Consider the following 22,685-nt stretch of genomic DNA (forward strand, 5'->3'; position numbering starts at 1 on the left):
TGCCAGGTGTGGCCCCAAACAAAAAACAAACAATATAAAATAATATGGAATATATATGTTTATATTTTTGGTGCCAGAGTTTGAATGTAGGAATTTACACCTGTCAGTCACATGTTCACTTGGTAATATTGAGCCACATTCCTGGCCTGGAAAAATATATTTAAGAAATAGAAAAGTAGGGGGCTGGAGAGATAGCATGGAGGTAAGGCGTTTGCCTTGCATGCAGAGGATGATGGTTCGAATTCCGGCATCCAATATGGGCCCCGAGCCTGCCAGGAGCGATTTCTGAGTGTGGAGCCAGGAGTAACCTCTGAGCGCTGCCGGGTGTGACCCAAAAACAAACAAACAAAAAGAAATATGGGGCCGGAGATATAGCACAGCGGTGTTTGCCCTGCAAGCAGCCGATGCAGGACCTAAGATTGCTGGTTCGAATCCCAGTGTCCCATATGGTCCCCCATGCCTGCCAGGAGCTATTTCTGAGCAGATAGCCAGGAGTAACCCCTGAGCACAGCCGGGTGTGGCCCCCCCCCCCCAAAAAAAGAAATAGACAAGTAGTGGCTAGAGAGAATGCTCAGTGGATTGGTGGGCATGCAGAAGGCCGGGATTTGATATCTACTACCTCATGATCCCTTGTGTACTTCCCGGAACAACCCTTTCCCCCAAAGCATCACTAGATATTACTGAAAACCAAAAGAAAAAAAAAGTATCGCGTAAAATGATTTTATATTTCTTTTTTTTTTGGGGGGGGGCCCACACCCGGTGACACTCAGGGGCTACTCCTGGCTATGTGCTCAGAAATCTCTCCTGGCCCAGGGAAACCATATGGGATGCCGGTGAATCAATCCGCGATCTATTGCTTGCACCACTACACCAGCCCTTACATTTCTATTATTACTGCTTCATCTCATGAAGTGGGTTACATCCACAAAATGAATGTTCAGCTTTTATTGGTGGCTTCTCATGTGATCTCTAGTGCATACAACTTCTCATTCAGGAATGGTCATCTTTTGTCAGTTTGCTTGAGTTCGGGCTACGCCTGGCAGTGCTCAGGGGTTACTACTGGCTCTGGCTTTCTCACTCTACTATTGTTCTGGTTCAGTCCCTCACATCTCACATGCTCCCCTAAGTTTTGATAGGATTAATTCCTGAGTGCAGAGCCAGGAGTGACATCCTCAGAACTGTTGGTGTGGCCCACAAATAAATAAATAAAATGCTTTATTTTTTAAATAATATCTTTATTTAAGCACCATGATTACAAATACATATGTAGTTGGATCTCAATTATAAAAAGAACACCCCCCTTCATCAGTGCAACTTTCCCACCACCAAGGCCCCTCATCTCCCTCTTCCCCCACCCCTAACCTGTATTCGAGACAGGCATTCTACTTCTCTCACTCACTCACTCACTACTTTTGTCATGATAGTTCATGTAGTTATTTCTCTAACTGCACTCACCACTCTTTGTGGTAAGCTTCATATTGTGGCTGGTCCTTCAAACCCTCATCTCTATTGTCTCTGTGTATTATTACAATAATGTCTTTTATTTTTCTTAAATCCCATAGATGAGTGAGATTCTTCTGTGTCTATCTCTCTCCCCCTGACTTATTTCACTTAGGATAATAGTTTCCATGTCCATCCATGTATAGGAAAATTTCATGACTTCATTTTTCCTGACAGCTGCATAGTATTCCATTGAGTATATGTACCACAGTTTTTTTTAGCCACTCATCTGTTGTTGGGCATCTGGGTTGTTTCCAGGTTCTAGCTATTGTGAATAGTACTGCAATGAATATAGGTGTGAGGAAGGCTTTTTTGTATTGCATTTTTGTGTTCCCAGGGTATATCCCTGGGAGTGATATAGCTGGATCATATGAGAACTCAATTTCCAGTTTTTTTTTTTTTTTTTTTTTGGTTTTTGGGTCACACCCGGCGGTGCTCAGGGGTTACTCCTGGCTGTCTGCTCAGAAATAGCTCCTGGCAGGCACGGGGGACCATATGGGACACCGGGATTCGAACCAACCACCTTTGGTCCTGGATCGGCTGCTTGCAAGGCAAACGCCGCTGTGCTATCTCTCTGGGCCCCAATTTCCAGTTTTTTGAGGAATCTCTAAATTGTTTTCCATAAAGGCTGGACTTTAATAACTTTTTGTTTTGTTTTGTTTTTGTTTTTGGGCCACACCCAGCGGTGCTCAGGGGTTACTCCTGGCTGTCTGCTCAGAAACAGCTTCTGGCAGGCACGGGGGACCATATGGGACACCGGGATTTGAACCAACCACCTTTGGTCCTGGATCGACTGCTTGCAAGGCAAACACCGCTGTGCTATCTCTCTGGGCCTTGCACTTTAATAACTTTAAATAACTGCTTTAAATGTCTAAAATAGATGTGAATCTGCCTTTTTTGTGATTGAAAATCAGTTTTAGAAGATATTCTCACTGTTTTCCAACCTGTCAAATTACCCAAAATTGCAACCAGCTCTGTTCTGCATGATTGAAAAATTCCATTGTGGCACAAGTCTTGGCTTCCTAATGTGTCTGATTCAGTCATTTTACTTCTTTTTTTTTTTTTTTGTCATTTTACTTCTTGTTTTTTTTTTTTTGTCATTTTACTTCTTGTTTTTTTTTTTTTTTTTTATTTTTTTTAAGATTTCAACCACAGTGGTTAAAGTTCTTTGCAGTTCTGTTTTTTTACTGTAATAATTTTGCTCAACTCTTTAGGCTGTTCTTGGAGACCTGAACCATATTTCTTTGTTCTGATGCCCTTACAGGAGTTCGTAAGTGTCTGGGTTCGAGATCCGAGGATTCAGAAGGAGGACTACTGGCATTCTTACATTGACTATGAGATATGCATCCATGTAAGTATGCTGTCGGCAGTCCATGGTAACTAGTGATTTTAGCTACCATTTATTTCACAATACATTTAAAATTCTCTCTTCTAAAACTTTTCCTAATTCAAAAACCTGATTATAACTCATCTTTGCAAGTAAGATGGCTTCTAAAGTGGAAAAATTCCTCATTTGAATTTTGTTTATTTGTTTTTGGGTCACACCCGGCAGTGCTCAGGGTTACTCCTGGCTCTAGGCTCAGAAATTGCTCCTGCCAGGCTCAGGGGACCATATGGGACGCCGGAATTTGAACTACTGTCCTTCTGCATGAAAGGCAAATGCCTTACCTCCATGCTATCTCTCTGGCCCTGGCTTGTATTTCTTAATAATATAACTAAATGTAGATGTCCTTTTAAGTTTTGAGAGGATATAGCATTCTCTGGGAGGTATGAGTTTATTTATAGCATTTTTAAAAAGTAGGAAATGAGTATGTATAGTTAATTTGTCTTTATCTAGATGCTGAGTAATTAACAGATGACCAGAAATGATGTACTTTATTTATTTATTTTTTGGTTTTTGGGTCACACTCGGCAGTGCTCAGGGGTTACTCTTGGCTCTGTGCTCAGAAATCGCTCCTGGCAGGCCTGGGGGACCATATGGGATGTCAGGATTCAAACCACTGTCCTGCATGCAAGGCAAATGCCCTACTTCCATGCTATCTCTCTGGACCATGATGTACTTTATTTGGAAGTAATACCCTGCCATAACTTCTGTCTTGACCTTCTGTGATGGCTCTGGACAGGACTGAGACAGCCCTGACTATAACCTGCTCTTCTGCTAGAGGCAATGGTGGTCTAAATTCTACCTGAATGAATGGCTGGAATCATGCCTAATAAAGCTTTGTTTGTAAAGACAGATGACAACCCAGATTTCTCTAGAAGTGATGGCTTATTGGTCTCTGAACTTGATAGACTTTTTTCCCTACTGGATGAGTCCAAATGCCTTGAATTATACAAATAGACTCATCTATTTTGTGGGGGATGGTAGTTGGGGGCCACATATTTAGGGAACTATATGTGGTATTGAGGATGGAACCCCCCTCCCATGCAAGGCAAGTTCCTTAACCTTTCTGTAGTACTTGTCTTTCTGGCCCCTAATGGGCTCATATTTTGTCTGTGAATGCATAGCACAAGGGAAGTGAAATTTAGCCATTCTTTAATCTTCCATTATCAATAGTGAAAATGGTGTTTGGGTTTTTGTTTATTTGTTTAATTGGTTAGCTTATGGGCCACACCTAATGCTAAGGACATATTCTTGGCTCTGCATTCAAGAATCACTCTTGGTAGACTTTCAGACCATATGGGGTATGGGGAGTTGAACCCAGGTCAGCTCTGTATAAGGCAGGTACTTTATCTGCTGTATCTGTTGTATTTTGGGGGCCCGGAGAGATAGCACAGCGGCATTTGCCTTGCAAGCAGCTGATCCAGGACCAAAGGTGGTTGGTTCAAATCCTGGTGTCCCATATGGTCCCCCCCCGTGCCTGCCAGGAGCTATTTCTGAGCAGACAGCCAGGAATAACCCCTGAGCACCGCTGGGTGTGGCCCAAAAACCAAAAAAAAAAAAAAAAAAAAAAAAAAAAAAAGGTATTTTGGAATCCAAATGCCAACCAGGCAACTTTTCTTCTAAAATTATTCCTCTTCCCTTCATTGTTGTTACAATGACAAGGAATTACCGTGTTGATGGAGAGTGCTACTACTGGAATAGTGTTTGCATATGTGGTGATCTGGGAATCAAACTCACCTTCTCATGTCTATGTCCTGTGTGCTCCTGGTTTTCCTTTTCTCTCTCCTTCCCATTCTTTTCTTCAGGATTTTTCCGACATAGAAAATAAGCAAAGCAAACTCTTAGAACAGCTTTTTAAACTCAGTGCCAGTGTCTGTCTTATAATTTGATCTGGTTGGGTATGCTTATAAGGTCATACTGAGATGCATTATTTTTTTCTGGGAAATAATAGCATGAATATATACTGTAGATCATGCTGATGTTGGATCCCAGGTGAGTAGAGCACTTACAGATTCAAAACCACCCACAAACAACTTGAGGGGGTGGGAATAACTCGATTTATTTTAGGTGGGAGTGGGATACTTATCAGGTTAGGGGAAAGTAGGTGTAAGCTTTGTTTAGGGGATGGATTAATGGAAAGCAGGTAGGGGAAAACAGGGTGTGTGTTTTGTGTGTTTAGCTACAATATACAATTAAGTATTTGAAATACAAATACTTAGTTGCATTTTAATTTCTTCTGATACTTGTGAATTCTTTTTTTTTTTTTTTGGTTTTGGGCCACACCTGGCATTGCTCAGGGGTTACGCCTGGCTGTCTGCTCAGAAATAGCTCCTGGCAGGCACGGGGGACCATATGGGACACTGGGATTTGAACCAACCACCTTAGGTCCTGGATCGGCTGCTTGCAAGGCAAACGCCGCTGTGCTATCTCTCCGGGCCCACTTGTGAATTCTTATGCATCACACTTGATAGCAGGTGTGACAAACAATTTCATGTTTTCTCAGTGAATCTTTGTAAATAGCATGTTGTTGTTTTGAGGCCTCACCTGGTGGTGCTCAAGTGGTGCAGAGCCAGGAATTCCTGGCTTTGCAGTCAGGAATTACTCCTGATGGTGGTTAGGGTACCATATGGGATGCCAGGGAATGAACCTGGCTTGGCCACTTGTAAGGCAAGTACCTTATCTGCTGTACTATTTCACTTGATCCTATAATGTTCATTTATTTAAAAAAATTTTTTGTTTGTTTGTTTTTGGGCCATAGCCAGCTATGCTAAGGAATCACTCTTGTTGGGATCCAGGGGACCATATGTGGTTCCAGGAGTTGAACCTGGGTCAGCTGCATTTCTTGAATTTCTTGGATGCATTTCTGGCATTTCTAGAAAATGCTGCTAAATTGACAGGAAGAAATCTTGGCTGGATTGAACACAGAACAAGAAGTTTACAGGAACGGGGCCGGAGAGATAGCATGGAGGTAAAGCATTTGCCTTCCATGCAGAAGGTCAGTGGTTTGAATCCTGGCATCCCATATGGTCCCCCAAGCCTGCCAGGAGTCACCCCTGAGCACTGCTGGGTATGACCTATAAACCAAAAACAAAACAAAACAAAAAGAAGTTTACAGGAAAACTGAGCTGTTACCTAAGATCACAGGATGGAGCTGATCCTGAAGATGTTTCTACCTATTTTTTGTATGGTTAGCAGGGGTTGTGGTTGAAATTTTCCAGCCCGCCTCCCAGATCTGTGCCCATGAAGCCATTATTTAACCCATTTAAATCTCCAAGGAATCTTCAAGGGAATGTAACCGGGGGATTTGGAAATCTTGGTATTTACCTAGACCCCACTCAGAGCAGGGTGATCCACTCAAAATACATTGTGCCGATCTCAAAGAACTTAGAGATGGACTTTGGGCTGGGCAAGGGGTGAGATGAAACCTTGTGGCTAACATCCACAGTGACTAAGGCAGTGGAAATTCAACCCGACTGGAACTGTGGTGTCACAAGTCCCTACAGTGGCCTGGTATTCTGTGGGGACAATACCTCCGCAGATCCTTGCGCAGGCCTCGTGAGGACAGGGCCCTGGGGTCACATTAGCACAGAGCCCTGTGTGCCCTGAAACACACACACAGAGGTTGTAGCACGTCATAGGGCCTAGCACGTTTTGCCACCTACTCATCAATGTGTGATAACTTTTTTGGGGTCCAGGGTCTTACACTCTGCAGCCCAGATTTTTTGAATATGGGAATACCAGAAATGGGGTCAAACATTTTATGGGAGGAGTTTAAAAATTAGGGCACACCTTCATTTAGATTTTTTTGTTGTTGTTTTTGGACCGCACCCAACTGTGCTCAGGGGTTACTCCTGGCTCTGGGCTCAGAAATCACTCCTGGCAGGCCCAGGAGACCATATGGGATGATGAAGATCAATTCTGAGTCTGTCCCAGGTTGGCTGTGCTATTATTACTCTGGCCCCTTTATTTAGATTTTCAAAGAAAAAAACATTGATCTGTGTGTATATTATAAAGTGGTAGAGGCAAGAAATAAATTGTCTTTGGCAAAATGAAGATTAAGAAATAGAATTTTGATAAAACTATTGGCACTACAGACAATGACTTGGATTGAACAAACTAGTTTGCCTGGTGCCTAGAGTTGGTCTTATGCCAGGAAACTTCAGGGGTAGGGTCTCCTTATTAGGCCAAGGCTTTTCCTTTCCATGTCCCCCATATTTTGGTGGGGCTATGCAAACAATATTTGCCACTCTAACACCATTTTCACTTTGCTCCTTTGACTCTAAAACTTAAAAAAAAAAAAACCACTTAAACTTTTGATGTTAAACTAATATGCATGTGCATAAAAATGTAAAAAAAATACTATGCCTTCAATGTTTAAGGAGTCACATAAATTTCATGGCCTCATATTGCTTTGTGTACTGCTAAGAAAAGTTAATAATGTACTACAATCTGGGGACTTGTAAAAAAAGTAATTGTACATGGGTTCTGTTTTATTTTTCTTAATGTTCTTTGACTATAAGTTCAAAATTTAGGCATCAGCAAGGGGATTTCTTCTGAGAACTCTGTTTATGGGTGATTGTCCTTCCACTATAACTTTACCTTGTCCTCTTTCTCTGCATCATTGTTCCCATAATTAAAAATAAAAAATTAAAAAAGAAGAAATATAATTTTGAAATGCAAACTGTTTGCCTGCCTGCCTGTCTGCCTCCCTCCCTCCCTCCCTCCCCCATCTCTCTCTCTCTTTCTTTCTTTCTTTCTTTCTTCTCTTTTCTTTCTTTCTTTCTTTCTTTCTTTCTTTCTTTCTTTCTTTCTTTCTTTCTTTCTCTTTTCTTTCTTTCTTCTTCTTTCTTTCTTTCTTTCTTTCCTTTCTTTCTCCTCTTTCTTTCTTTCTTTTTTCTTTCTTCTCTGCCTCCCTCCCTTCCTTTCCTTTTCTTTTCTTTTCTTTTTCTTTTCTTTCTTTGACCACACCTGGCAGCGCTCAGGAGTTACTACTGACTTTGTCCTCAAAAATCATTCCTGGCAGCCTCAGGGGGCCATATGGGATATCAGGGGTTCAACCTGGGTCATCAATGTGCAAGACAAACACTACCCATTGTGCTATCGCTCTGTTTCCTGCCTCTTGTTTTACCCAAAGGAGAAAGAAAGGCAAGTGCTTTTCTGGGTCTAAGGAACCACATTATGGTTGGCTTAGTACTTGTCTCTGAGAATGCCCAAGAGAAGTGGAAGGAGCCCCATGTGTAGTAACTGACACTCATATTAATTGGTAACATGATCAAGGGCTCCTCAGCCCCCAGCTCCGCTTTGCCATAAAATGTGTTTCATGGTTGACTCACCCTTCAGAAAACTAGAGCCAACCACCATTAGACCTTGACCCCATGTTGCATCTCTTCTAATTGAAGGGTGATGTTGGGGTTCCTGGAGATGGAATGCTATGTAGATGGGGAAGGGCAGAGCCCTGAGAAGTTCTCTCAAATCCCCAAAGACCTCTCCAGCTACCCTGGGACAGATGGATGGCAGTCAAATGCAGCGGATTGGATTCTCATTAGTCATTAATGCTTCAGGATTCATTTCCCCATTAGGTTCTATCCTTGAAAGCGCTGCTAAGGAGCAGGACCGATAGTATGATGGGGAAGGGACTTGCTTTGCACAAAGCTGACCAAGATTTGATCCTGGCAACCCATATGGTCCTTAGACTACCACCAAGAATGATTGCAGAGTGTAGAGCTTGAGTGCAGACCCAGGAGTAAACTGTTGGGTGTGGCGCCAGATCATCTGCCACCCCCCCCCCAAATACTAATAGAACAAGTAGCCATTGCAAAACTCTAGTGGTGGCAGGTCACCCTGCTGCCCAGGACAGTTCCCCATTCATATTACCCTTTCTGGTAGATGGGCAGGACATGTTAGAGAAGCACCTAGAAATGCAGGTAGATTTGTGGATGATTGAATCCCTGCATTCTGGGAGCTCATGGGCTCATCTTTTCCTTTTTATCTGCACAGACCAACAGCATGTGTTTCACAATGAAAACATCCTGTGTCCGGCGAAGATACAGAGAATTTGTGTGGCTGAGGCAGAGACTCCAGAATAATGCCCTGTTGGTGTAAGTGATGGGAGCTACAGCGGGACTTTCACCAGATTAGCTAAGCATCATGTATGCACTCATTTTAGAGGCTGTTAATATATTTGATATGTTATATGTGTTTGTTGACTTGGGGGCCACACTAGCCATACCAGGAACCACTCCTGGCTGTGCTTAGGGCAATGATGTGGGACCAGGGATTGAACCTGGGCCTCCCACGTTCAGTGCATGAGCTTAGCCCATTTGAGCTCTCTCTGGTACTAATTCAGTATTTGAAAGTATGGTGTGCATTGCAAGGATTTAATAGATATTTTGATTGCAGTTCTAGCAATCTGAATTCAAAATTATGCTTGAACTCCAGCAAGGTTTTGAACTATTTATTGCGACAGTGCCTAAAAAAATGGATTTTTGGAAAGGAAATCAATGTACTTAAATATTTAAGTATGGGGCGGGAGTGCTGGCACAAGCAGTAGCCTAGGATGGACCGTGGTTCGATCCCCCAGCACCCCATTTCGCCCCCCAAGCCAGGAGCGATTTCTGAGTGCATAGCTAGGAGTAACCCCTGAGCATCACTGGTTGTGGCCCCCCCAAACCCAAACCAAAAATCTTTAAATATACAGCTAAAAGTTGCATAATAATAATAATAATAATAATAATAATAATAATAATAATAATGAATAATAATAATAAATAACCCAGCAGCGCTCAGGGGTTACTCCTGGCTCTACGCTCTGAAATTGCTCCTGCCAGGCTTGGGGGACCATATGGGATGCCGGGATTCGAACCACCATCCTTCTGCGTCTAAGGCAAATGCCCTACCGCTATTCTATCTCTCCGGCCCCCCATTATAATGATTATCACATAATTTGGGGGGCCACATCCAGTAACACTCAGGGGTTACTCCTGACTAAGTGCTCAGAAATTGCTCCTGGCTTGGGGACCATATGGGTCGCTGGAGGATCGAACCGCGGTCCTTCCTAGGCTAGCGTGGGCAAGGCTGCCTTACCGCTTGCGCCACTGCTCCGGCCCCTGATTTGTTTTAATTTTAAAAAATTTCTATGAGCTTCATTGATCACTGGGGGAAATAAAAACTTCTCTCTTTTATTTCCACATAAGACAACTTCCAGAACTTCCATCAAAAAATCTGTTTTTCAACATGAATAATCGCCAGCATGTAGACCAGCGTCGACAGGGTTTGGAAGACTTTCTCAGAAAGTGAGTGCGCCTGAGAGCTGGGAACGTGGGCTTTTGCTGGGTCGCTTTCTCTGCTTTGAGGGTGGTGGGAAGGGCGGGCTGGGGGAAGGCTGCAGTTCCCAAGGCTGACACCTGCTCCCAAGTGCTGCACAGTGCGGCGGGTGCTCATGTCCTAGATTACAGCGCCATCTCGTGGCAGTGACTCACATCATAAGGTGAATATTTGGGACCAAATAGAAGAAAATGTCAAATCCCTTACCGAGCCAGTTGCTTGGAGCATAGCTGACTAAAGTAAAATTTCTTCCTTCCTTCCTTCCTTCCTTCCTTCCTTCTTCCTTCCTTCCTTCCTTCCTTCCTTCCTTCCTTCCTTCCTTATCCTTCCTTCCTTCCTTCCTCTCCTTCCTTCTTCTCTCTCTTTCTTTCTTTCTCTCTCTCTTTCCTTCCTTCCTTCCTTCCTTCCTTCCTTCCTTCCTTCCTTCCTTCCTTCCTTCCTTCCTTCCTTCCTTCCTTCCTTCCTTCCTTCCTTCCTTCCTTCCTTCCTTCCCTCCCTCCCTCCCTCCCTCTCTCTCTTTCTTTCTTTCTTCTTTCTTTTCTTTCTTTCTTTCTTTTCTTCTTTTTTTGGGTCACACTGGCAGCGCTCAGGGGTTACTCCTGGCTCTACGCTCAGAAATCAATCACCCCTGGCAGGCACGGGGGACCATATGGGATGCCGGGATTCGAACCACCGTCCTTCTGCATGCAAGGCAAACACCCTACCTCTATGCTATCTCTCTGGCTCCTAAAGTAAAATTTTCTGAGAAACAAATGTAACCTTATACAATATGAGACACTTCTTCAAACTCTCCCTTCACAACACTGCGACCAAATCCATCCTTCCATGGACTGCTTCGAGCTGGACTCTGCTCTGTGGATTATTGACCCCTGCTCTGGGGCGAGACTGTTTACAAGGGAGTATTTATGGATATTTGAGGAATCTCTGTGGGTTATCATTCTTGGTTGCTTCTGGAATGGGGGATTACTGATTGAGTTAAAATGATTTGAATTGACGCTACTGTGATATCCTTACCCCACTGGCCGTTATGTTATGCTGCAAAACCCAAGCCCTGTAGACAACAGCCTCTTTTTTTTCTATTTATTTTAATTTTGGGCCATACCCAGTGACATTCAGAGGTTACTCCTGGCTGTATGCTCAGAAATTGCTCCTGGCTTGGGGGGGGGAGGGGAAACATATGGGATGCCAAGGTATTGAACTGAGGTCCATCCTGGGTCAGCCGCGTGCAAGGCAAATGCCCTACCACTGCACCATCGCTCAGGCTCCCAGACATCAGCCTCTTTGTATCATGTCAATGGGGCCAGGCTGCCAAAGTACAAAACCTTTTCTGTCACTTAGTATAGTTGAGTGCTGGACAAGTGTTTGAACTCTTTTGTGCTTGTGTTTTCCCATCTATTAAATGGGTTCGTGCTAGTTCCTTTTCTGCCTGGTGGGTGAGAGGCTTAGACGAAATGAGAAATAGGAAGTCTGGTGCCCAAGTGAAAGTATAGCAGGTAGGTCTCTTGCCTTGCTTGCAGCCAACTCAGGTTTGATCCCCAGCATCCTATATGGGCTCCTAAGCCTGCCAGGAGTGATTCCTGAGCACAGAGTCAGGAGTAATACCCAAGCAGTGCCAGGTGTGTCCTCTCCAAACAAAGCAAAAGGGGAGGCCGATAGTACAGCATGGGTAGGGTGCTTGCCTTGCATACGGTCAACAGGTTTGGCACCAGCATCCCATATGGTCCCCTGAGCCTGCCAGGAGTGATTTCTGAGTGTAGAGCTTGAACATTATTTTGGGACGTGTGGCCCAAAATAAAACAAAAATCAAACAATGGAAATAGGAAGTCTTTGTATCCTGAGTCGGGGATACAGTGTGTGTTTCTCAAGTATGGTCATTGTTAGTTTAATATACTTACACATGAAATTATTTTGAACTAAATTTGTTTTGTTTTTGGGTCATACCGGTGACACTCAAGGGTTATTCCTGGCTATGCACTCAGAAATTGCTCCTGGCTTGGTGGATGATATGGGACTCCGGGGATCGAACCGAGGTTCTTCCTGGGTCATTCGTGTGTAAGGCAAATGCCCTACCACTGTGCTATCACTCCGGCCCCACCCAACAACCTGCTTTTTTGAGTTCACTAAATAGTATCTTAAAGCTAGCCTAAAATAGTAATAGGACATATGCCTTCTCTTAGGCTACTGCGAAGAGTTTTGGGAATTAAATATGCACGGGAAGGGGCCAGAGGATAGCACAGTGGTAGAGCAATTGCCTTGCATACGGCAGACCCAGGATGAACCTGGGTTCAATCTCCGTAGGGTCCTTCAAGCCTGCCAGGAGCAATTTCTGAGCCAGGAGTAACCCCTAAGTGCCTCTGACTATGGCCCCAGAATAAAACAAAACAAAACAAAGTATCACATGAAATAAATATTTTGATAAGATTGAGGTTGCACTTTTCTTGAAGAAGTCTTGAAGGGGTCATGAAGGCATGTGAAAACTTGAAAGACTATGCATTGGTGGGTGGGGAAGAACAGGAATACAAGCTGGAAGGGTACTTGCTTTGCCTATACCTGCCCTGGGTTTGAAACCTGGCACCCTGAGATCTGTCAGGAGTGGTCTGTGACTGCAGAGTCAGGAGCGATCTCTGAGCACCACTGGGTATGGTCCCCAAGCCAAAATATAAATAAATACATAAAATGTACTTCTAAAAAACAAAGGGAGCTAGAGGGAAAATGGTAAGCAATCAGAAAACCCCTTTATCCAAATCAAGTCCAGCAACGAGTTCACTAGACGCCTAGGCTAGAGAGAACAAAGTGTTCACCCAGGGTTTTTGCCCCTTTCCCCCGGCCCAGTCTCTGTGCTTCTAAACTCATAAAAGAAAGAGTCTAGGGGCTGGACCTAGTCTAGGTTTCATCCCTGCCATCCCATATAGTCCCCCGAGCCTTCCAGGAGTGATTTCTTTTTTTTTTTTTTTTTTTTTGGTTTTTGGGCCACACCCGGTAACGCCCAGGGGTTACTCCTGGCTATGCGCTCAGAAGTCGCTCCTGGCTTGGGGGACCATATGGGACGCCGGGGGATCGAACCGCGGTCCGTCCTAGGCTAGCGCAGGTAAGGCAGGCACCTTACCTCCAGCGCCACCGCCCGGCCCCACCAGGAGTGATTTCTGAGCTCAGAGCCAGGAATAAACCCTGAGCATTGCTGAGTGCCCCCCCCCCCCCAAAAAAAAGTAGCCTAGTGGCATGCAGCTGGTCCGGGCCTGGCTGATCTGAAGGAGCCCTGGGCTGTGGTCTTCCTCTGTCCTCTCCTTCCTCCTCTCTGTCACTCATGCTGTGCAAACTTTCCTGTTTTGGGGTGGAAGTAGCAGTCTTCTAAGTCTTTTTGTCCCTATGCTCTTCACTCTCTCTCCCCCTACGCCCCACCAACCCACACTTTGTTCCAAGGACATTCAAGATTCCCCCTCCCTCCAGCTCATGCTGAGAAGCTGAACATGATTTGTAACTCAGCTGTCTGGGCTTGTGTCCTTACCCCAGTCTTGTCAGGCCCTGCTGGCTGCGTATTAGGTGGGGCCACCAACGCTAACTGGACCTCACTGGTTTTGTGCCAGTATTTGAGTACTTTAGGAATTTAGGAGGGAAGATACTAGCTAGAGCCTTAAAATGTACTAGTCTTAAATAGGCTAGTACTGCAGATGTTCTTGTTATTTAGGGTCAACACCTAAGGTACATGGGGGGAAACCACATGGTGCCAGTGATCAAACCCAGGTCGCTTGAATGCACAGCACATACTTGGCACTTTTGATGAGTTCAGGTTTTTTTGTTTGTTTTGTTTTGGGGTCAAACCCAGTGGTGCTCAGGGGTTACTACTCCTGGCTCTGTAATCAGAAATAGCTCCTGGCAGGCTTGGGGGATCATATAGGATGCAGAGATTCGAACCGCCATCCGTCCTGAATCAGCTGCGTGCAAGGCAAATGGCCTACCGCTAAGCTATCATTCTGGCCCCTGTATTGCAGTTTTAACTCATACTTATTTAGTTTTAGGTTGGGTCCCTGCTTGGCAGTACACCAGTTCTATGTCTGGGAAATCATGTGATGCTGGGGTTCTGAAAGGGGTTGGACACATGCAAGGCAAAAATCTTTGTTAATTTTTAGCCGATGATGCTCAGTGGTTGCTCTTGGCTCTGCACTCAGGATTCATTCCTGGTGGTGCTGAAATGGAACCTGGGTCGCTCGCATGCAAGCAAGACAACCCGCTTATCACTCTGACCCTCACAAGGTAAATGTCTTAGCCTCTGAATTATCTCTTTGGCTCCTTAATATACATTTGGTTTTTGAGCTAGAGAAATAGTACAGTGGGTAGGGCATCTGTCTTGCATGTGGCAGCCCCTATTCAACGCCCAGTACTGCATATGGTTCCCAGAGCCCTGTTAGGAGTGATCTCTGAGCACAGATTAAGGATTAATCTCTTGAGAAATGTTATCTGTGGCCCCAAAACAAAACAAAATATGGCTTTTATGCAGGTTTTGAAACTATTAATCAAAATTGTGATCATGTGTCCAACCGCATGATGTATGTATGCATAATGCTGTATGCATAAACCAATATGGGCTTTTTTTGGGGAGAGGGGGACACACCCAGAGGTACTCGGGTTACTTCTGGCTCTGCATTCAGAAGTTGCTCCTGCCAGGCTCTGGGACCGTATGGGATGCCTGGAACCGAATGTGGGTCCATCCTGGATCGGCTATGTGCAAGGCAACGGTGCTACAATGGTGCTATTGCTCTGGTGCCCAATACATTTTTTTTTTTTTTTTTGGATTTTGGGCCACACCCAGTGGTGCTCAGGGGTTACTCCTGGCTGTCTGCTCAGAAATAGCTCCTGGCAGGCACGGGAGACCATATGGGACACCGGGATTCGAACCAACCACCTTTGGTCCTGGATCGGCTGCTTGCAAGGCAAATGCTGCTGTGCTATCTCTCCGGGCCCCCAATACATTTTTTTAATTTCAAAATTGATTGTGAAAGAATACATATTTGCTAGCAAGGTCCATATCCTAAACAGCACTTATAAAGAAATTGGAAAGTTGTTTCTTTGACAAGGTGCCAAAAATTAGAATTGATATCAGAAGTGTCTTCAACTAGCAGTTCATAGACCAGTTCACATATGTCAAAAGGTTGAGAAACACTGGTCCAGAGCATTGGCTCTGCACTCAAAGATCACTCCTAGCAGGCTTGGGGGAAATCACATGCAATGTTGGGGACTGAGCCTGCAGCTCTGACATGCAGCACCTTTGCTCCTGTGCTTTGAACCTGCCAGTTGGAATTCTTTCATTTCAAGCTAAATTTGGACAGTACAGTGGTGGTATTATTTTAAAGTGTAGTCATTTTCCTTCATATTGGCTATAATTTTCACTTTGGATTTTCCTCCCATCCTTTCCTCAGCTAGTGGTACATTGAAAGTCATTTCTGGTAACTGTAAAGAAAGTGAAGCTACAGACAAAAGATAAACTATTTGTGAATCTCCAATTATAAATAATATTCCAATTAATTTATTTTTGGTTTGGGGCCCATTCCTAGTGGTGCATAGGGCCTATTCTCAGCTCTAAACTCTGGGATTGTTTATGGCAATGGTTGGAGGATTGTGTATTGCTGAGGATCCAACCTGAGCCTCCCACCTTCAAGACCTACAGCCAAGTCCATTGAGCTCTTTCTTCTGCCCCCAATAACATTTTAGGTTTGATATCACAAATGGATGCCAGCTTTCCTTCCTTTCTGAATTCATCTCATTATTACAATTGCATGTGCCTTACAATCTAGACCTATGCAGTCCAGTTAGTCTTTCTTAAAAATGTAAGTCCAGTTATTTTAAAACAGAATTCTTTTAAAACACTGTAGCTTGTTTTTCTCATGCACATTCACAATTTTTCTAAGTCTGTGTTCAATAGAGGGCACCACAGAACAGATCATGAATGTCTTTTGTGAAGATTTGTAGGCTTTATTATTGTGATTTTTTTCATAGTCGGAGGTAAACAGGCTGAAATAAATTCATTCCTACAACAAACCACCAATCTTCTTCATGGTGTGTGTGTGTGTGAGTGTGTTTATACTTGGGAGTAGGGTTGGGACACACCTGGTGGTGCACAGGGCTTACTCCTGACTCTGAGCTCAGGGATTACTCCTGGGGGAGTCAGGGGAATCATATGGGGTACTGGGGATCAAATCCATGTTGAGTATGTGCAAGGCAAGCACCCACTCACTGTACTATATCCCCAATATAAACACACAACTCATCTACCAACACCACATATATATTCTTTTTGTTTGTTGTTTTTAGTTTTTGGGCCACACTCAGTGGTGCTCATGGGTTATTCCTGACAAGCTGGGGGTACATATAGGATGTTGGTGATAGAACCGGGGTTGGTTGCATGCAAGGCAAAAATACTCTACCCACTGTACTGTCGCTCCGGCCCCCATATAAATTCTTTATTGGATTTAGTAGACTTTGGGCATCCTTATTTAGAAATTGTTTTGCATAGCTGTATAATTTTTTCAATTGAGCCAATATAATGCACCTAATAAAATCATGTTGAGGAAAACCAGATTTTCAGCTGTGTCTAAGTCAGGGGAAGAAACAGGTTTTGCTTTATTTTATTTAATTTGTTACAGAAAAAAGAAATAACTTTTGACTCATGTTTTAAATATCTTTTCAGAAATTCCTTTAAAATTCTCGAGGCTATTTTTTTCTTTTTATAACGGCTTGAGCATTGTACACATTAATTTTTATGGAGGCTTATAAAAATGACATTTTATTGACTGTTTTACAAAGTGCTCTCTATATTCAGTTTGAAGTTGATTTTTTGCTATTAGGTTTGTTTGTGAAAACCGTAGCCAAATGTGAGTCAGGTAAAATAGGATTCAATCTGATGATGGCAGTCACAATTCTCATTGATTTATGGCAAACTAAACATGACTGAAACGGAACTAATTGTGCTAACTGACCCAAATAAGAAAACACTCACATTTTAGGTTTGTTTTGTTTTGTTTTGTTTTGGTTTTTGAGTCATACCCGGCAGTGCTCAGGGGTTACTCCTGGCTCCACGCTCAGAAACCGCTCCTGGAAGGCTCGGGGGGACCATATGGGATGGGATTTGAACCAATGACCTTCTGCATGAAAGGCAAACGCCTTACCTCCATGCTATCTCTCCAGCCCATATTTTCACTTTAAAATATATCTAATTTAAAAAAGAAAAAATGCATACATATATAACAAAACATTTAAAATTTTTTTTATTTAAAACGAATACCCAGGAAATATGGTGACATCAGCTGAATAGCTGAACTTGAGGGAATTCAGAACCTCAAACTGTGCATAGGAAACGCACCATTTTCAAACTCGGGCCTGCTCTGAGCCCTTCTCAGCTATGTGTCTGCTCGCTTGGCTCCCTCCCTTTTTCACTCGAGTGTCCTCCAGGTGGCAGCATTGAGCAGAAAAGATAACACTGGGAAATAATGAGTCTAATGTACAGTAAAATTGGAAATTGAATTATAGCTCAAGAGAAAGGACAGTAGCCTTGAGCTCCCAATCAACCTGGACTCTGATCACTTTTGTGCGCTGTCCCCATGTGTTAGGTGACTCTCAAGTTAATAAGAGCGTGTGAGCACTTCAAGGCTCAGTAGAATTGTGTTAGACGTGAAATAAAGCTAAAATGAATTTGTGTCCAATACCATTGGCATTAGTGCTCATTACCTTTGTGTTGCAATGCCTAGAACCATCTAAAATCAATTGTAAAGATTACACATTATTTTATAAAGAAAATAAAACACATTTCCAACAGAAACAAAGCAGTCAGTATAATCCTATGAACAGTTACTTGTCCCAGGGCTGGCAGGAAACGACTGTAGGACTCAGGAAATGCTGGTCAGGCTGACTTCACAGGCCTGTGAGTTGAAGTGTTTGGAGCCCAGCCCTGTAAATCTCCCCTTGATGTGCAGTATTTAAAACAGAAGTGGTAAACATTTCTAAATGGTGAGAATAAATCTCCAACAGTAGTAAAAGGGATTTACTACTTGACTACTCTGCACTTGGTAAATGAATCTTTATTGTGCGATAGGGTCATCTTTGGGAGAACCCAGAGCCCAAGACATGGGGCAGAAGGAAGCATTTAAACTGCTTTGCTCCAGAGTTTGCTTTTTCGGATCCAGAAAGTTTTCCTTTTCCTTTTTGTAGGCTAGTAAGAAATGTTTTCTTCAACTCCAGTAAGTTATAAGTCCTCTGAAGCACAAGACATGGTAGGCTAGGCTTTGGTTTGAATATTCCACCTTTTGAGAGTTGCTCAAAAGTTGTTTGTTTGTTTATGGTTTGGGGGCCACACACAGCAGCAGCATTGCTCAGGGTTACTATTGGCTCTGCTCAGAAGTCGCTCCTTGCAGACTTGGGGAACCATATTGGATGTCAGGATTTGAACCGAGGTCTGTCCTGTGTTGGCTGAATGCAAGGCAAACAAATAACCTTGCCGCTGTGCTATTGCTTCGGCTCCTGCTTTTATTTATTTATTTTTATTTGGGGTAACACCTGGCAGTGCTAGGGGTTATGATTATGATTATAATTATGATTAGAGGCTAACCTACCTTAGATCAAACTCTTGGCTATGGAGATAAAGCCAACCTTCATTTAAATATGAGCTTACTTGGAGTTTTCTATTCTGAGACATACATTTCAGAAAAACCCAAGTCAGTGATAACATATGAAGGTTTCCCCACAGGATAGTTTTTCTAGCCTCTGATGTTTTAAAGTCCTTGTTTGTACAATCTTCAGCTACTTTGAACTTGAACATTTGAAGGCTAGTCTTGCCAAGTAAATCTCTTTGCATTTAAAATATGGTGAACTAAGTGGCTGGGAGTGATTTTATTTGATGACTCCTTTTTACAGTGTAGGAGGCAGAGCTGCCGACAATTGGGAAGAAATTTCTAGCCTACCTTAGGTATGCACAAAGGCCATTTCTCAACCAAATCCTTTTCAATGAGTATGATTGCATACTTGTAAAGTTTGAGCATGTAGAACATGCTGAGAAATGTATGGATTTTTAAATACACATTTAATAGTGGTCGAAAGTTTTGATGTTCAGCAGCAGCCGAGGCAATAAAGAGTACAGAACTGACACGTTGCTTGGTAGTAAAACAAAATTTGTTTTAAGGTAGAATACATTTCTCTGGCTCGAGAAGCCAAATACTTCCTTAATTAATCCACATGGTCATAACAGCTGTTAAATGGAAGAAATGTCCTTGAAGTTATTCTTTTCACAGATGTTCTTTAACTATTAGCTTTATGTTTGTACTCACCTAAATTCCCACATAATTGAATGAAAGTTCACATATGCTTTCATGCCTTTAATTGACAGAACCCATGATTGACGTCAGGTTTGCTTGGGTAGAGAGATTACGTGGGTGGCACATTGCTAACTCGTCTCTCTCCCTGCCCTGCAAGTGGCCGTCCTCATACAGCCTTCTCCTTCCTGGTGTCTTTTGCACAGGGTCCTCCAGAATGCACTTCTGCTGTCAGACAGCAGCCTTCACCTCTTCCTGCAGAGCCACCTAAACTCAGAGGACATTGAGGCTTGTGTGTCTGGGCAGACCAAGTACTCAGTAGAAGAAGCCATTCACAAGTTTGCTCTGATGAATAGACGGTTCCCTGAAGAAGATGAAGGAGGAAAAAAAGAAAATGATGTAGATTATGACTCAGAAAGGTACTTCCTTGCATTTTGATGGAATGCACATCTATTTATACAACACACAGAGCTTGTGTATAGAAATTCATGCACACTTCACTTTTTTGTTGATGTAATAGTAAGATAATGAAAAAATTAATTGACTGAGATTTTATTGAGCTGTGACAGCCCATCATAGTAGTCTTCACACACACCTCCACACTGAATTAATGAATGCAGTAGAAATTCAATTATCTGCATTCTGATTATGTGACTTTCATTTAGTCAGACTTGAATTATTCGCGTTTAAATTATCTAGCTAAAAAAATATCCAACTGCACTCCAAATGGCTAATTAAAAGTCCAAATTTCCTGTCTCTCTTTGTGACTGGAGATAATTAAAGTTCTCCTCTGTTACTCAGGCTTTGAGTGTGTTGTGAAAACCAATTTCCTCTTTTTATGATTTCCCCCTCTCTTCTTTTTCAGTTCATCCTCTGGGTTTGGACATAGTAGTGATGACAGCAGTTCACACGGATGTAAAAACAACACAGCTCCACAGAAACCCTGAAAAAGAATCCTAATGTTACCCCTTAGGAATAGTAAATTATGTCCAGTCATAGAGGAGCAAGCTTGCGGCTAAAGCTGTTCGTACCTAAAGCTCACCGTCATGATATTAAGTGTGTTCAAATTTGTAAAGACCTTGGGTTGTTTATTAGTGGCTTTTTTTGTTTGTTTTGGTGATGATTGTTAACTTTTTTGGTTAAGCTTCTGTGAAAAAAAAAAAAGCTAAAAACCTGTGAATGCAGTATTATCCCCTATAAGTGAACATTATTGATAAAATAAGATTCTGCTTGGATTGGAAACTTTTGCTGTGTTGGGGGAAAAAAATGGAGATGGCTTGATTGAATTGTAAAAGAGAGGAAAATCAGGAGCATTTCCAATTTAGCTCCAGCATTTCTCCTTGTATCAATGGGGCAGTATTATTGTCAACATAACCTGGATGGTTTTAACCACTATGGAGACTGGCAGCCTAGACCAGCCTGCCTTTCAGAAATGAGGCTGGTATTTTGTGGGTACTTCCCCCTATGCAGGGAAAACATGACTTTTGGGTTTCTGAAGTCATGAACTTCAGGAAGAGGGTTTAACCTTTCCCGTTATCTGTTCATGCTCAGTTGAAAATGTACCTTTATGACTCAGGCATGTTCAAATGATGTTTACATCTTAGGAAACACACACACACACACACACACACACACAGGAAACACACACACACACACAGGAAACACACACACATATACATACACACACAGATATTCCTAAGAATTTTGCTTGTATTTGTAGTATATAGCGTCAGAAATACATTTTCATTGTCTAAAATCAGCTTAGACACGTGGCTTCTGGAAACAAAGCGTTTGTTTTCATTGTCAGCTGATAATTAGAATCACAGATCAAGGATTTATTTTCTGACTAAATGTGCACTTATCGTTCAGTGATGTTCAGTTATCAGTGCTGGTTACTTGTTACTTGAGTTAAAAGTAGGATGCTAATAATAATAAATTCAACTTCACCAAAAGATTTTAAAAGGCTGTTAACTTAATAACTTCAGACTTATTTATTTTGTAAAAAACCTTTTCTTTTAAGGCATCTGTCTAAAATTTTAATATAACTTTAATATTTTTGTGAGTGACTCAAAGACTTAAAATGTCTTAGATAAATAATTTGTACTTCAGACTTCAGTTTGAGGCAGCATTTTCTTGAGATAATTATCTACATTCCTTCCTATGTTATGATACAAAGTACCTCTACAACAAGAGGTAATTTTGCATAGCTGAGATAACTTGTTGCTTTTAATTAAATGTTAACGCTTAACTGAGAGTTTAAATGTTACTCTAGTTTTTCAAAGTCTTTGGAATGCTTATAACTAAGAATAAAAAAAAAATAAATTTAGGTTAAGAATTCGTTTCTTAATTTCTCTTGGTAGTTTTGTTTGGTCTAAGACATTATTGAAATTTCTGTAAATATTTTGATTTCATATATCGTGGATCCTTTGAATTTATCATTTGGGAGTCATGATTGTAATAAGGGAAGAAGTTAGCAGTTTCTTTTGATCTTTCCAACGTGTCAAGTTTGCCATCCTGTCATTGAAGACCATGTCCTGGATCTGAAGTCATCCTTTTTTCTGTGTCATTGCAATTTTGAAAAACATATGTTGTGCCACCAATTGTCATACTATTCTTTGATGATGTAATGTAGCTAGCAAAATTGATGTTGATTCGTGCCTAAATTTCCATAAACTTCACCAGATGACCATTTTCACATTAAATAGAAAAAATCAACTTGATTTTGTTGTTATTTATTTCATGTACAAGAGAATATATTTCTCCTAACTTAGGTCTAAATTCATTGATTTTGAATGAGAAGTACTTTTTCAATGAAATACTTTGGGAAAATTTGGCTGGCAGTCACACACCAGAGGCATTTAGCCTGGGTTCATTTCTTTTGCTGGCTAAGGACTAGTAATGAAACAGTTGATATCCTGGACCTGAGCTCAGAGATGAACTTCAGCCCACGTTGTCCAAGTTCTTGTATACTCTGGCAAATGTTTATATCAAGTTTTCTTTAGGAAACTAAAAGAACTATCTAAATAGAATAGAATAGATGCATATTGAAAATTATTGCACTAAATAGAATAGATGGATATTGAAATTATTTTTAATGTTGCATAGAGAGAATTCTGATTCTGGATGCTTGATAATTTCTACAGAACAAACTCCTTTTCCCTGAAATTCTGAAACGGCAAACA

At 42.2% G+C, this 22,685-nt stretch overlaps 1 protein-coding gene across 1 annotated transcript in view; it reads left to right on the forward strand.

The window, feature by feature from the left end:
• The window catches only part of SNX10 (sorting nexin 10), an 87,808-nt gene extending 66,288 nt beyond the window's left edge, over window positions 1–21,520 (forward strand). The window contains exons 3-7 of the mRNA XM_049782009.1: window positions 2,765–2,851; window positions 8,882–8,982; window positions 10,078–10,176; window positions 19,710–19,922; window positions 20,369–21,520. Coding sequence (XP_049637966.1) covers window positions 2,765–2,851; window positions 8,882–8,982; window positions 10,078–10,176; window positions 19,710–19,922; window positions 20,369–20,450 — 582 coding nt within the window. The 3' untranslated portion in view covers window positions 20,451–21,520. The remainder of the gene's footprint in view (window positions 1–2,764; window positions 2,852–8,881; window positions 8,983–10,077; window positions 10,177–19,709; window positions 19,923–20,368) is intronic.
• The last annotated feature ends 1,165 nt before the right edge of the window (window positions 21,521–22,685 follow it).

Source organism: Suncus etruscus, chromosome 10 (assembly GCF_024139225.1).
Source record: "Suncus etruscus isolate mSunEtr1 chromosome 10, mSunEtr1.pri.cur, whole genome shotgun sequence".
NCBI classification, from domain to species: domain Eukaryota; kingdom Metazoa; phylum Chordata; class Mammalia; order Eulipotyphla; family Soricidae; genus Suncus; species Suncus etruscus.